Source organism: Manis javanica, chromosome 2 (genome assembly GCF_040802235.1).
Source record: "Manis javanica isolate MJ-LG chromosome 2, MJ_LKY, whole genome shotgun sequence".
Classification (NCBI taxonomy): Eukaryota; Metazoa; Chordata; class Mammalia; order Pholidota; family Manidae; genus Manis; species Manis javanica.
Genome location: NC_133157.1, coordinates 5,064,083 through 5,079,539, shown reverse-complemented (window position 1 = coordinate 5,079,539; position 15,457 = coordinate 5,064,083). Strand labels below are relative to the sequence as shown.

At 41.9% G+C, this 15,457-nt stretch overlaps 1 protein-coding gene across 4 annotated transcripts in view; it reads left to right on the top strand.

Annotated features, from left to right (window-relative positions):
• NUP214 (nucleoporin 214) overlaps positions 1–15,457 on the top strand; it is a 103,090-nt gene that overhangs the window by 23,753 nt on the left and 63,880 nt on the right. For all 4 annotated transcript variants that reach the window (XM_073222683.1, XM_073222678.1, XM_073222676.1 and 1 more), the window contains exons 15-20: positions 977–1,048; positions 1,249–1,398; positions 2,381–2,539; positions 4,160–4,263; positions 14,400–14,582; positions 15,300–15,388. In XM_073222683.1, coding sequence (XP_073078784.1) covers positions 977–1,048; positions 1,249–1,398; positions 2,381–2,539; positions 4,160–4,263; positions 14,400–14,582; positions 15,300–15,388 — 757 coding nt within the window. The remainder of the gene's footprint in view (positions 1–976; positions 1,049–1,248; positions 1,399–2,380; positions 2,540–4,159; positions 4,264–14,399; positions 14,583–15,299; positions 15,389–15,457) is intronic.

Below are 15,457 nucleotides of genomic sequence, written 5' to 3'. Positions count from 1 at the left end.
GTCTCCCCCCGAACCTACTTCTTTTCTAGTGTTCCCATCTCAGTAAGTAGCACCAACCAAGTAGTCTTAAGCCCCAAAGCCAGAAGTCATCCCAGATTCCTACCAGAACCTCCCCCAGTCCGTGCCAACGGAAAGTCTTGCCAGCTGTGCTCTGATGTGTATATGCCCTGATCCATATTGCTGTCTCCCCTGCTTATGTTGTATTTCAGGTCATTATCTTCTCTGAGCTTGCTGGCCTCCTGACTGGTCTCCCTGTTTCTTCTCCTGTCTCTCACTGTTACCCATGCTCTATTTGGCAGCAAGAGGATTTTTTAAAATCATAAATCAAAGAATAGTTTAAAGTCTCCCAAAACTGCACTAGTACTTCCTAAAACACTTAGAATAAATCTAAACTCCTTGGTAGAGCCTTGCATGACTTGCCCCTAACCTTTCCCACCCACTCCCTGACTTTACTGTGCCCACATTTTATCTCTTTGCCTTGAAGATGCCAAGGTCTTTCTTGCCTCAGATTCTTTGTACATGTTCTTGCTGCCTGGAAGGTGCTTCCTCCAGAACTTTCCATAGCTTTCTCCCTTAGTCTAGGTCTCAGCTCAAAGGCCATGCTCAGTGGGGACTTTCCGGACCATGTCATCTGTGTAGTGCTCCCTTTTGTTTTCTGTATTTTCTGCTTACTTTTCATACCCCTTATCACCTGCTTAAATTATCTGACTTCCTATCCTATCCATTTTGTCCTAGTAGAAAGTAAGTTCCAGGAGAGTAGGGACCTGGCTATCTTGTTCACTTCTGGCTCCACTGTCTAGAACATGCCTTATGCCAAGTAAGTACCCAGTAAGTCCAGTTCAGAAGTACGGATGGTGGGACAATGACTGTGTTATCAAAGTGCCGCTCCCTGTGATAGGCACTGGACCAGCTGCTTCAAGAAGCCCTAACTCATGGCAGAGGATGCATTTTTTAAGCCTTTTGCCTTCCATTTCAGACAAAATTACTCCAGCCTCCTGTTACAGAAAAGCAAGACTCAGACCCTGTGATAGCTGGAATTGGGGAGGAGGTAAGTCTGTTCCTGCTGATTTTTCCCGAGTTTGCTCTGACAGCGCATTTGAATGGCTGAGGGCAGACCCCTGTGTGACTGTTGTGTTCTGGCGTCCTACCTTGGCACCCAGGAGTCTGTGCTGTTCGTCAGTCTGGTTTGAGTGGCATTATCGCTGCACCGTGCTGACTCAGGAGTTTTCTCCTCTCTGTCTTCTACAGATCACACACTTTCAGAAGGAGTTAGAAGATCTGAAAGCCCGAACGTCCAAAGCCTGTTTCCAGGTGGGCACTTGTGAGGAGATGAAGATGCTGCGGACAGAGTCAGATGACTTGCACATCTTTCTGTTGGACATCAAGGAGACCACAGAGGTTTGTGTTACTGATACTCTTGCGAAGTTGCGTTGCACTTTAAAAGTTGTTTCGGTATTCTGTGGATGTATATGTTTTGTCTCATCAGTGACCACCAGTTGTTTTTTCTGTGAATGAGTAGCTTATCTAGAAATGCCTAAGTTCACATCCTGCCTTCAGCACTTAGTAATAAATTATGTAATTTCGGGCAAGTTAGTGGAATCACTCTGTTTTACTTTTTTCACATGGAAAATGGAACAATAGTTTCTATCCCACTGACACATACAAGGCACTTCACATAAGTTTATTATAGTTGTTAGTTCAGGTTTATCTGAAAATTTCCTGCCTTTTGTAATAAATTGTTAGTTTGTAGTAAAGTGTTAGGTTAAAAAAAGGCAGAATATTTAGGAGCATATACAGTGTAACAATACATAATATTTCTTAATAGTATTATTTGCTGTGTGTTACTATGATTACGTACGAAACCACTCACAGCAGACAAACACTTTCCCTGTGTTCCCTCATTAAATCCTCATAACTCTCCTGTGTGATAGGTACTGTTTCTGTTTTGTAGGTTAGGAAACTGAGGCTTAGAGAGTGAAGTAATTTGCCCAAAGTCACCCAGTTACTGAGTGCTGGTTCTGGGATCCCAGTTTGGACCATGACTCCAGAGCTCTGGTCTTAAATACTGTGCTCGGAAAGTGGAGAGTTCTCCAGGGCGCCAGCAGTGATGTCTTCAGATGATTATAGGTGCCATTAATCCTTCTCTTATTTTCTGAGTTTCTGGTCATTAGAATATGCCTTTTTTAATGAGAAAAATAAATTTTTTTTTTTTTAATGTACCTTAGCATCTTTCCAAGTGGTGACCTTGCTTTGCATGACTGTTAACTATGTTCAGATGACCTTCATGTTAACAGAAATACCACCTGCCTTTATCCAGACAAGAAGGTCTTTTTCCTGGAAACACCACTTTTGTACTGACACGTCCTTGTACCCTTTCTAGTCTCTTTATGGAGATACAAGTACTTTGAAAACCACTTTATTCGAGAGCTTTGCTGGTGTTGAAGAAGCCAGAGAACAACATGGGAGGAATCGTGACTCTAGCTATTTCCATTTGCTCTATAAGAGACCACTGGATCCCAAGAGTGAAGCTCAGCTCCAGGTAGGAGGACGCACCCCGGGTCTGCTGTTGGAAACAAACTCCTGTAACAACATTGGGTCACCCTTGCTGAGGTATGGGTTTGGGTGACTGCCCTTGCAAAGTTAATTTCCTGTGAATAATTCACCCACTTCCGTAGACTTCCTTAGCTGTCACAAACAAAATGGCAGTTCTCTTGATGGTTTTTTGATTAAAAAAAAAAATTCTTTACTAAACCTTAAGCTTGATAGAGAGTACACTGTTGAAAAAGATATAAATTTAGTCATGAAGTATAAGGGTAGCAGCTATTCATTGAGCACTTAGCACTCTGCCAGGTGTTTTTTATACGTTATTTCTAGCCTTCAAAACCAACTGCTCTGCAAGAATGGAGTCACCGATCCCATTGTCCTGAGAAGGAAGTTGGGCCTCACAGGCTAAGGGTCTTGCCCAAGGGTCTTGCCCAAGGTCGCTGTGAAAGGGGAGCCGGAATCAAAACTTCCACTTTCCAGGGTGCTTTCCTATGCTCCATACTTTAGCAGACTGACTTTTCTCATTATTTATTCTTATTCTCTGTTTTAGCCAAATCTTGGTTTTTGTTTTCATCTTTCAATTTATTTAGAATTGTTGCATCACAGGCTTTAGTGGCAGTCATCTCCCACTCCTAGAGGTGGCCTAGAACCCTGGGAGGAAAGGTGCCCTGCGGGTAGGTGGTCCTCCTCCCCTAGGCCATGAGGGCCTGTGAGTATGTCAGATCCCCTCCTGCCGCAGAGAATACTGCAAGTCGGCCATTTCTACCATTTCCACCCCAAACCTGGTAAACTTACTGACAGCAGTAAAAGGAAAGAAATGGCCCCTCCTTCCAGAAAGGGACCCTGCTGTGCAGGCAGCTCTGGGGGATTCCCAGCAGTCTGTGGATTCCGGCTCTCAGCAAGAGGTTGTTTCCTGCTTGCCTGCCACTCATCGAGTTATGGGCCTCCGTGTTGCATCTGGTTACACTTTCTTCCTACATGCCTTTTTATTTCTTGCTCTGTGTCTGAACCGAAAGAAAAGCATTTGGCTTTTGGGGAACAATTTGCCCATTCAAAAGGAAGTAATTTTCTTTTTCCAAGTGTTAAAATAAGAAGAGCGAGCATTTTTTGTGTGCACTCCATGTGCAAAAGAGAGATAAGGGAACGTAGATGCTGGGACTACCTGGGTCCCCCACTAGTAAGTGCTGGACCCTCATGCATGGGCAGTTGGCTCAGAGCCTGGGCTCCTAACCGCTCCTTTACAGGGTGCAGTCCCTTCACGTGGGTAAGAGACAGTAGAAAGGTGAACATGAATGAATGGAGCTACTTTGTAGGAGCTGAAAGTGAGAACTGAGTGAGGACGTCTGTTCCCTAGAGGTGCTAGGCTGACAACGCCCCGCCCATCCTGTTTCCTCTTTCTTTTCTTGACCTCCCTGTACACAGTTCAAAAGGTGTAGTTTCTTTTTTTCATTTTAATTACAATGTTCCATGATCATAGTAAAGCCTAGTACATTTTCCTTGTTTCTTATGGTTCTCAGTATAAAATATTTCAGAATTATTTAACTGTTTTGATACACCTTCCTCCAGGCTACTGAAAAAAAACTGAATCATTTGCCTTTTCATTTGTTTCTTATAGGAAATTCGGCGCCTTCATCAGTATGTGGAATTTTCTGTCCAGAATGTGAATGATGTCCTAGATGTGGAGTGGGATCAACATCTGGAACAAAAGAAAAAGCAAAAGTGAGCGAAGCCCTCACCCACCACAGGGGGCAATAGATACTGTGTCATCGTTGGTAAAAGATGACTTGGGAGCATTTATAAAAATCCATACCAGTGTTCATTCTCTTAGACCCAGTAACTATACTTGCAGAAATTTGTTCTACAGAAATAATAGCAATGCTCACATTTTATATCGAAGAATTTATATTGCAGCACTATTCATAACTGAAAAATTGGACTGAACTGAGTCATGCAAAAGTCAGAGGCGTAGCTGACTGAATCTGATCACATTTTTAAAAAATGCAAAATATTGTAACCATTCAATAGCATTTTGCCAAAGATCATATTAACTGTATTTTCTCTTACATGGAATATATAAAATACATAATTATATAATTGTTACATACAATATGTAAAATGAAAAATATGAAAAAGACATAAATATGTGTAAGATAATATACTGTATGATCTCAGTGTGGAGGTCTAAATATAGGAAAGAGACTAGAAATAAACCCGTCAAAATTTTCAGTTATGTCTGCAAGATAATCTTCTCTTACGAGGGGATTTTCTTTTGTACTCTGCTGTATATTCCAACTTTCTTTTTTTGTCAAATAATTCCTAATTAGTGTGGGTAATTAAAAGGATGAGTAAGAAGTGATGGCGCAGGCTTGGTAAAACCTCTGTCCTAGTCATCTTTCCCCAGGTGGTTGGCTTTATGCCTGTGTTTTCTGGAGAGACAAGAACGCAGAACACTGAGAGCAGTAAGGTGCCCGCAAGAAATGTGAGAAGTTCAGCCCTCAAAATCCTAGATCGCTGAAACACCTACACTTGCTTGGTGTGACTAGCCCTGGGAAGAAACAGGCCAGGAAATGACCTGTTTACTTGGTTACAAAGCTAAGGGATCACAGAACCTTTAAGTGGGGCAACCTGAGCATGATGTCAGAAACAGGGCTAGAATGTGCGTAAAATTCAGTGAACAGAATTTAATACATCACCCAACCTGGAGAAAGGTTTTGTGCCCGACCTGAGGAACCTCAGGTGAGGTAGAGATGAGCATTCATCCTCCAGACCCTGGTCAGGAAGAGGGTCTGAGGCCTGGAACATTGTCCCCGTGGGCAGTTGGGCTTCATTCGAGATTTCCCAGCTAACTCCCTTGCCTCTGAATTCACAGCCAACCAAAGGCGAGGGAATGGCTTGACTGACAGCATGAACATTCTGCTCTGCTGGACATTTGGGTTTCTCTTTGCTATGATGCTAGCAGAGAAGCCAGGCTTTCTTCTCCATTGTGACAGGCCCATGGATATTCTACTTTAAGTTTCTACAGAGTTCAAATTCTTAGATCTGTACGATTTTCTAGCACTTCTCTGTTTTTAGGCCCTTTTCTAAATATTATCTGGCACTCAACTGAAATGCCTTTTTAAAATTTGTGTCGAACTGCCTTGTCATGAGAAAGGGACTCTTGTCTCTTGTTGCAGGGCTCTCAGCTCTTACCTCCCTGCTGCTAAACCCTGTGCTGTTTCTTGACAGCACTGAAGAAATGACTACCGTGAACTTCCAGTGAACCCCTGAGCTTTTTTTTTTTTCACTTTTTTAATATATATAATTTACAGAAAAATACACATATCTTAATTATACAGCTGAATGAATTATTCACCTACTTTTGACCCCATCTTCCACCCTTCTCCCTGTAACCTAAGACTTTGCTTGACTATGCTGTCCTTTGCTACAGGCCTGGCCTGTGTATCCTAAGCTGCTCCTCGCTCATTCCAGTTAGTCCTCATTAGGCTTTTATCCCCTTTTTTTTTTCTTTTTTTTTCATTTTTTGAGAGGGCATCTCTCATATTTATTGATCAAATGGTTGTTAACAACAATAAAATTCTGTATAGGGGAGTCAATGCTCAATGCACAATCATTAATCCACCCCAAGCCTAATTCTCATCAGTCTCCAATCTTCTGAAGCATAACGAACAAGTTCTTACATGGTGAACAAATTCTTACATAGTGAATAAGTTCTTACAGGGTGAACAGTACAAGTGCAGTCATCACAGAAACTTTCGTTTTTGATCATGCATTATGAACTATAAACAATCAGGTCAAATATGAATATTTGTTTGATTTTTATACTTGATTTATATGTGGATCCCACATTTCTCCCTTTATTATTATTATTATTTTTATTATTTTTAATAAAATGCTGAAGTGGTAGGTAGATGCAAGATAAAGGTAGAAAACATAGTTTAGTGTTGTAAGAGAGCAAATGTAGATGATCAGGTGTGTGCCTGTAGACTATGTGTTAATCCAGGCTAGACAAGGGCAATAAAACATCCACGGATGCAGAAGATTTCTCTCAAAACGGGGGGGTGAGGTTCTAAGCCTCACCTCTGTTGATCCCCAATTTCTCACCTGATGGCCCCCCTCGACTGTGCCTGTCTTAGGTTGTTCCTCCCTTGAGGAATCTTACCTGTCTCTGGCTAACCAGTCATCTTCCGGGGCCATACAGGGAAATGTAAATTTGGTAAGTGAGAGAGAAGCCATATTGTTTGAAAAGGTTAGCTTTTTACTTCTTTGTAGATTTATGCCCTGTGGCTTCTATGCCCAGCATTTGTCTTGAGGTATCTTTACCACTTGGAGGAATTATGATACTCGGTAAATTCGATATGAGGCATGAATTCTATTTAAGGGTTGTAATTAGGAAGGAAGAAGAAAAGCTATAGGAGTAGCAGATGGAAGAAAACATGGGAAGATTGAGTATTTCTTTGACATATCTTCTTGTATAGTAACTTCAGCATGTATAGGTTTTAAACAACTAATTAAATTGTGCACACACATTAACATAATAGGAATACAGTTACATAACCAAAGCAGATCTATAATTACCATCCATCTCCAGTGAAGCCAAGAAAACCAGTTAGGCACCCTAGGCATTTGTGAAAATTTGTCTATGATATGATGGATATTGTCCAACTGTACTTGAACAGTCTGAGAGAAATCAGACAAATTAAAACAACCCATTCCTGGAAACTGTTCATATCCCATATGTTCTTTCAACAGTAGATAGTCTGTAGTTGTAAGATTTTGGAGCGCTACAACTTGCACTTCTCCTAATTCTTGGTTGAGTTCCAACAGTATAGATCCAGTCAAATTTGTTGTTTTACTGAAAGCACAGGCCAGCTTAGATACCTCCTTCTTCATTCCAATGGCAAGTCCAGGGAACTGGTGGGATGGATGCAGCTACAACTGCAGCATCACCTGGATCTTTGTTGAGGTTTTTTGATGATCATCTTCTGGTATGACTCTTCCAGAGAGTGCTGATGTTGGAAGTTCTTCTTCATATCGTATCTTAGTTCATTTTCTGGGTAGCCAAATTAGGCTTTGATCCTCTGTATAAACACAAACAGACCCTTTGCCCACACTTTGATATTCCCTTTATACCATTGTGTAGAACTCATTGGAGGTCACCACACAGGAACTGCTTTTTTTTTTTTTTAAGAGAAAGGAATATTATCAGAAAATTGTACCTCCATAGCTGATCATCTGACACCCTTTAAGTGATCAAAATTAAGGATATTTAAAGCATGCATTAGTCGTTGATTTACAGTTAGTTTTATCCTGTTAGGGAGTAATCCCCCTTTTCTTTCTTCCTTTTTTTTTTGTTATCTTTAATCTACACTTACATGAAGAATATTACGTTTACTAGGCTCTCCCCTATACCAGGTCCCTGCTATAAACCCCTTTACAGTCACTGTCCATCAGCATAGCAAAATGTAGAATCACTACTTGTCTTCTCTGTGTTGTACAGCCCTCCCCTTTCTCCCACCCCCCATGCATGCTAATCTTAATACCCCCCTTCTTCCCCCACCCCTTATCCCTCCCTACCCACCCATCCTCCCCACAGTCCCTTTCCCTTTGGTAACTGTTAGTCCATTCTTGGGTTCTGTGATTCCGCTGCTGTTTTGTTCCTTCAGTTTTTCCTTTGTTCTTATGCTCCACAGATGAGTGAAATCATTTGGTATTTCTCTTTCTCCGCTTGGCTTATTTCACTGAGCATAATACCCTCCAGCTCCATCCATGTTGCTGCAAATGGTAGGATTTGCCCTCTTCTTAGGGCTGAGTATTATTCCATTGTGTATATGTACCACATCTTCTTTATCCATTCATCTACCGATGAACATTTAGGTTGCTTCCAATTCGTGGCTATTGTAAATAGTGCTGCGATAAACATAGGGGTGCATCTGTCTTTCTCAAACTTGATTGCTGCATTCTTAGGGTAAATTCCTAGGAGTGGAATTCCTGGGTCAAACGGTAAGTCTGTTTTGAGCATTTTGATGAACCTGCATACTGCTTTCCACAATGGTTGAACTAATTTACATTCCCACCAGCAGTGTAGGAGGGTTCCCCTTTCTCCACAGCCTCCCCAACATTTGTTGTTGTTTGTCTTTTGGATGGCAGCCATCCTTACTGGTGTGAGGTGATACCTCATTGTAGTTTTAATTTGCATTTCTCTGATAATTAGCAATGTGGAGCATCTTTTCATGTGTCTTTTGGCCTTCTGAATTTCTTTTTTAGAGAACTGTTCAGTTCCTCTGCCCATTTTTTAATTGGGTTATTTGTTTTTTGTTTGTTGAGGCGTGTGTATCTGTTCTGGACATCAAGCCTTTATCGGATCTGTCATTTTCAAATATATTCTCTCATACTGTAGGGTTCCTTTTTGTTCTATTGATGGTGTCTTTTGCTGTACAGAAGCTTTTCAGCTTAATATGGTCCCACTTGTTCATTTTTGCTGTTGTTTTCCTTGCCCAGGGAGATATGTTCAAGAAGAGGTCACTCATGTTTATGTCTAAGAGGTTTTTGCCTATGTTTTTTTCCACGAGTTTAATGGTTTCATGACTTACATTCAGGTCTTTGATTCTTTTTGAATTTACTTTTGTATATGGGGTTAGACAATGGTCCAGTTTTATTCTCCTACATGTAGCTGTCCAGTTTTGCCAGCACCATCTGTTGAAGAGACTGTCATTTCGCCATTGTATGTCCATGGCTCCTTTATCAAATATTAATTGACCATATATGTTTGGGTTAATGTCTGGAGTCTCTAGTCTGTTCCACTGGTCTTTGACTCTGTTCTTGTGCCAGTACCAAATTGTCTTGATTACTATGGCTTTATAGTAGAGCTTGAAATTGGGGAGTGAGATCCCCGCTACTTTATTCTTCTTTCTCAGGATTGCTTTGGCTATTCGGGGTCTTTGGTGTTTCCATATGAATTTTTGAATTATTTGTTCTAGTTCATTGAAAAATGTTGCTGGTAATTTGAGAGGGATTGCATCAAATCTGTGTATTGCTTTGGGCAGGATGGCCATTTTGATGATATTAATTCTTCCTAGCCATGAGCATGGGATGAGTTTCCATTTGTTAAGTGTCCCCTTTAATTTCTCTTAAGAGTGACTTGTAGTTTTCAGAGTATAGGTCTTTCACTTCTTTGGTTAGACTTATTCCTAGGTATTTTATTCTTTTTGATGCAATTGTGAATGGAATTGTTTTCCTGATTTCTCTTTCTATTGGTTCATTGTTAGTGTATAGGAAAGCTACAGATTTCTGTGTGTTAATTTTGTATCCTGCAACTTTGCTGTATTCCGATATCAGTTCTAGTAGTTTTGGGGTGGAGTCTTTAGGTTAGGTACAATATCATGTCATCTGCAAATAGTGACAGTTTAACTTCTTTACCAATCTGGATTCCTTGTATTTCTTTGTTTTGTCTGATTGCCGTGGCTAGGACCTCCAGTACTATGTTAAATAGCAGTGGGGAGAGTGGGCATCCCTGTCTAGTTCCCGATCTCAGAGGAAAAGCTTTCAGCTTCTCGCTGTTCAGTATAATGTTGGCTGTGGGTTTATCATATATGGCCTTTATTATGTTGAGGTACTTGCCCTCTATTCCCATTGTGCTGAGAGTTTTTATCATGAATGGATGTTGAATTTTGTCAAATGCTTTTTCAACATCTATGGAGATGATCATGTGGTTTTTGTCTTTCTTTTTGTTGATGTGGTGGATGATGTTGATGGATTTTCGAATGTTGTACTATCCTTGCATCTCTGGGATCAATCCCATTTGGTCATGGTGTATGATCCTTTTGATATACTTTTGAATTCGGTTTGCTAATATTTTATTAAGTATTTTTGCATCTACATTCATCAGGGATATTGGTCTGTTATTTTCTTTTTTGTTGGGGTCTTTGCCTTGTTTTGGTATTAGGGTGATGTTGGCTTCATAGAATGAGTTTGGGAGTATTCCCTCCTCTTCTATTTTTTGGAAGACTTTAAGGAGAATGGGTATTATGTCTTCTCTGTGTGTCTGATAAAATTCTGAGGTAAATCCGTCCAGCCCGGGTGTTTTGTTCTTGGGTAGTTTTTTGATTACCGTTTCAATTTCTTTGCTCGTAATTGGTTTGTTTAACTTTTGTGTTTCTTCCTTGGTCAGTCTTGGGAGGTTGTATTTTTCTAGGAAGTTGTCCATTTCTTCTAGGTTTTCCAGCTTGTTGGCATATAGGTTTTCATAGTAGTCTTTAATATAATAATTCTTTGTATTTCTGTGGAGTCTGTCGTGATTTTTCCATTCTCATTTCTGATTCTGTTGATTTGTGTTGATTCTCTTTTTCTCTTAATAAGTTTGGCTAGAGGCTTATCTATTTTGTTTATTTTCTCAAAGAACCAGCTCTTGGTTTCATTGATTTTTGCTATTGTTTTATTCTTCTCAATTTTGTTTATTTCTTCTCTGATCTTTATTATGTCCTTCCTTCTGCTGACTTTAGGCCTCATTTGTTCTTCTTTTTCTAATTTAGATAATTGTGATGTTAGACTATTCATTTGGGATTATTCTTGCTCTTCAAGTGTGCCTGGATTGCTATATACTTTCCTCTTAAAACTGCTTTCGCTTCGTCCCACAGAAGTTGGGGCTTTGTGTTATTGTTGTCATTTGTTTCTATATATTCCTTGATCTCTATTTTAATTTGTTCGTTGATCCATTGATTATTTAGGAGCATGTTGTTAAACCTCCATGTATTTGTGAACCTTTTTGTTTTCTTTGCAGAATTTATTTCTAGTCTTATACCTTTGTGGTCTGAAAAATTGGTTGGTAGAATTTCAATATTTTGGATTTTGCTGAGGCTCTTTGTGGGCTAGTATGTGGTCTATTCTGGAGAATGTTCCATGTGCACTTGAGAAGAATGTATATCCTGTTGCTTTTGGATGTAGAGTTCTATAGATGTCTATTAGGTCCATCTGTTCTAGGGTGTTGTTCAGTGCCTCTGTGTCCTTACTTATTTTCTGCCCGGTGGATCTATCCTTCAGGATGAGTGGTGTGTTGAAGTCTCCTAAAATGAACGCATTGCAGTCTATTTCCCCCTTTAGTTCTGTTAGTATTTGTTTCACATATGCTGGTGCTCCTGTGTTGGGTGCATATATATTTAGAATGGTTATATCCTCTTGTTGGACTGAGCCCTTTATCATTATGTAGTGTCCTTCTTTATCTCTTGTTACTTTCTTTGTTTTGAATTCAATTTTGTCTGATATTAGTACTGCAACCCCTGCTTTCTTCTCGCTGTTGTTTGCCTGTAATGTGTTTTCCATCCCTTGACTTTTAGTCTGTACATGTCTTTGGGTTTGAGGTGAGTTTCTTTTAAGGAGCATATAGATGGGTCTTGCTTTTTGATCCATTCTGTTACTCTGTGTCTTTTGATTGGTGCATTCAGTCCATTTACATTTAGGGTGACTATTGAAAGATATGTACTTATTGCCATTGCAGGCTTTAAATTCGTGGTTACCAAAGGTTCAAGGTTAGCCTCTTTAGTATCTTACTGCCTAACTTAGCTCGCTTATTGAGCTGTTATATACACTGTGTGGAGATTCTTTTCTTCTCTCCCTTCTTATTCCTCCTCCTCCTTTCTTCATATGTTGGGTGTTTTGTTCTGTGCTCTTTCTAGGAGTGCTCCCATCTAGAGCAGTCCCTGTAAGATGCCCTGTAGAGGTGATTTGTGGGAAGCAAATTCCCTCAGCTTTTGCTTGTCTGGGAATTGTTTAATCCCGCCATCATATTTAAATGATATTTGTGCTGGATACAGTAGTCTTGGTTCAAGGCCCTTCTGTTTCATTGCATTAAATATATCATGCCATTCTCTTCTGGCCTGTAGGGTTTCTGTCAAGAAGTCTGATGTTAGCCTGATGGGTTTTCCTTTATAGGTGAGCTTTTTCTCTCTAGCTGCCTTTAAAACTCTTTCCTTGTCCTTGATCTTTGCCATTTTAATTATTATGTGTCTTGGTGTTGTCCTCCTTGGATCCTTTCTGTTGGGGGTTCTGTGTATTTCCATGGTCTGTTCGATTATTTCCTCCCCCAGTTTGGGGAAGTTTTCATCAATTATTTCTTCCAAGATACTTCCCATCATTTTTCCTCTCTCTTCTTCTTCTGGTACCCCTATAATACGGATATTGTTCCTTTTGGATTGGTCACACAGTTCTCTTAATATTGTTTCATTCCTGGAGATCCTTTTATCTCTCTCTGTGTCAGCTTCTATGCGTTCCTGTTCTCTGGTTTCAATTCCATCAATGGCCTCTTGCATCTTATCCATTCTGCTTATAAATCCTTCCAGAGTTTGTTTCATTTCTGTAATCTCCTTTGTGGCATCTGTGATCTCCCTCCGGACTTCATCCCATTTCTCTTGCGTATTTCTCTGCATCTCTGTCAGCACGTTTATGATTTTTATTTTGAATTCCTTGTCAGGAAGACTGGTTAGGTCTGTCTCCTTCTCTGGTGTCTCTGTGATCTTGGTTTGCCTGTAATTTTGTCTTTTCATGGTTATAGGAATAGTTTGCAGAGCTGGGACAAGTGACGGCTGGAAGAACTTCCCTTCTTGTTGGTTTGTGGCCTTCCTCTCCTGGAAGAACAGCGACCTCTAATGGCTTGTGCTGGGCAGCTGCGCGCAGACAGGGCTTCTGCTTCCTGCTCAGCTGCCATGGAGTTTATCTCCGCTCTTGCTGTGGGCGTGGCCTGGCTGGGGCTGCTGCTCCAAAGTGGTGGAGTCGCGTTGGAGGGGGAGCGGCCGGGAGGCTATTTATCTCCATAGGGGGCCTCCGTGCTCCCTGCTACCCAGGGGGTTAGAGTGCCCAGAGATCCCCAGATTCCCTGCTTTTGGGCTAAGTGTCCCGCCCTGCCCCTTTAAGACTTCCAAAAAGCACCTGCCAAAACAAAACAACAACCACAAAAAACAAAAACAAAAAGAAAAACAAAAAAAAGGCCGCTCCTTTTTCTTTATTCTCCGGTGCCAGCCTCAGGCACCCGCTCACTGGTCTTGCTGCCCTGTTTCCCTAGTATTGGGGTCCCTATCCCTTTTAGACTTCCAAAAAGCGCTCGCCAAAGCAAAACAACAACAACAACAAAAAAAAAAATGGCCGCTCGCTTTTCTTTTGTTCTCCGGCGCCAGCCTCCGATAACCGCTCGCCGGTCTTGCTGCCCTGTTTCCCTAGTATTGGGGTCCCTGTCCCTTTAAGACTTCCAAAAAGCACTCACCACAACAAAACAACAACAATAACAAAAAAAAATGGCCACTTGCTTTTCTTTTGTCCTCCGGCGCCGGCCTCCAGTACCCGCTCACCGTTCTTGCTGCCCTTTTTCCCTAGTACCCAGGGCCCCCGCGCATGCACTCTGTCTGCGCTCTGGTGCGGATGGCTGGGGCTGGGTGCTCAGCAGTCCTGGGCTCCCTCTCCCTCCCCGCCCCAACTCCTCTCCTCCCGCTGCATCTGGGGGGAGAGGCGCTCGGGTCCCGCCAGGCCAGGGCTTGTATCTTACCCCCTTTGCGAGGCGCTGGGTTCTCGCAGGTGTGGATGTGGTCTGGATGTTGTCCTGTGTCCTCTGGTCTTTATTCTAGGAAGAGTTGTCTTTGTTATATTTTCATAGATATATATGGTTTTGGGAGGAGATTTCCACTGCTCTACTCATGCCGCCATCTTGGCTCCGCCCCCCTTTCATCCCCTTTGTATGTTCTAGTACTTTCTTGATGTTTCTTGTCCAGTAACGGTTCTCCATTTTATTCTTTTCACTGTTAAAAATTTTTCCTTCAGTGGAAGGTTCCTTTACCTGACCCATTCGCACTCACTTTTCTGTTTGCTTTCAACAGGCGTCTGCTTGTGCCAGAGCGAGAGACACTGTTTAATACCCTAGCCAACAACCGGGAAATCATCCACCAACAACAGAAGAGGCTGACCCACCTGGTGAACAGTCTGCAGCAGCTCCGCCTTTATAACCAGACCTCCCAGTGGAGCCTCCCCTCAGCTGCTCCCTCCCAGAGCAGCACTCACAGGTGTGTGGGAGGCGTGGCCGCCTAGTGCCACTTGCGCCCAGTGAGTGTGGCTGAATGAATGAATGAATGGGGTAGGGTGGAGTAGCCTCAGCGTGGTTCAGCTGTGGGTTTGACAGTGACGCTGCTGTAACCTGTGTGATCTTGGTCAGGTTCCTCACCCATTCTGATCCTTGTTCCTTTGCCTAAAGACATGCCTAAATACACCACCCCTCATGGTAGAGTTACTTCAGCCTGCAAGAGCCCCTGGTAGTGTCGTGTTTCAGGAGCGGGGGCTCTGGAGATGACAGCAGGTGCTGTAGCAATAGTATTGTTCTGTGAAAATTCACTGGTAGGATTGGGTTCACTAACTTGTCTTAAAGCTCAGATTTGTCACTTTGCTTGAGTGTGGAAACTTCCAGACCCTGGCAGTTAAGACAGTTTACCCCTGAAGTTATCAGGGTGGTTTTGAGTTTGTCTTTAGGTTGAATGTATAGGTTCAGTTGTCCTTCCTACTGAAGCACTCTTGGTGGTGTGTCTGCTGCTGGGCTGGTGTATAAAATGAGGCTGTGATCTCTGTCCTTTTGGATTGATGACATGGATTGGTCAGATTACCCGTTTCTGTATTGGAGAGGCTCTCATCTCTTGGATTTATATTTAGGCGGCTAGAGTACACCCTCTGCCCCTCCCCCTGCCCTGATGTCTTGGAGTTGGTTCGTATGTAACACTACCCTATTTCAGCTTTGACAGTGACCTTGAAAGCCTGCGCAAAGCTTTGTTGAAAACCACCATAGACTCTCACAGCAAACTCTTGCCCACTAGAGTACCAGGTAAGTGCATTTTTTCCAGTCTTTGATCTCTCTTTGTTCTCTTCCATCTATTGGCATCTTAAAACCTGA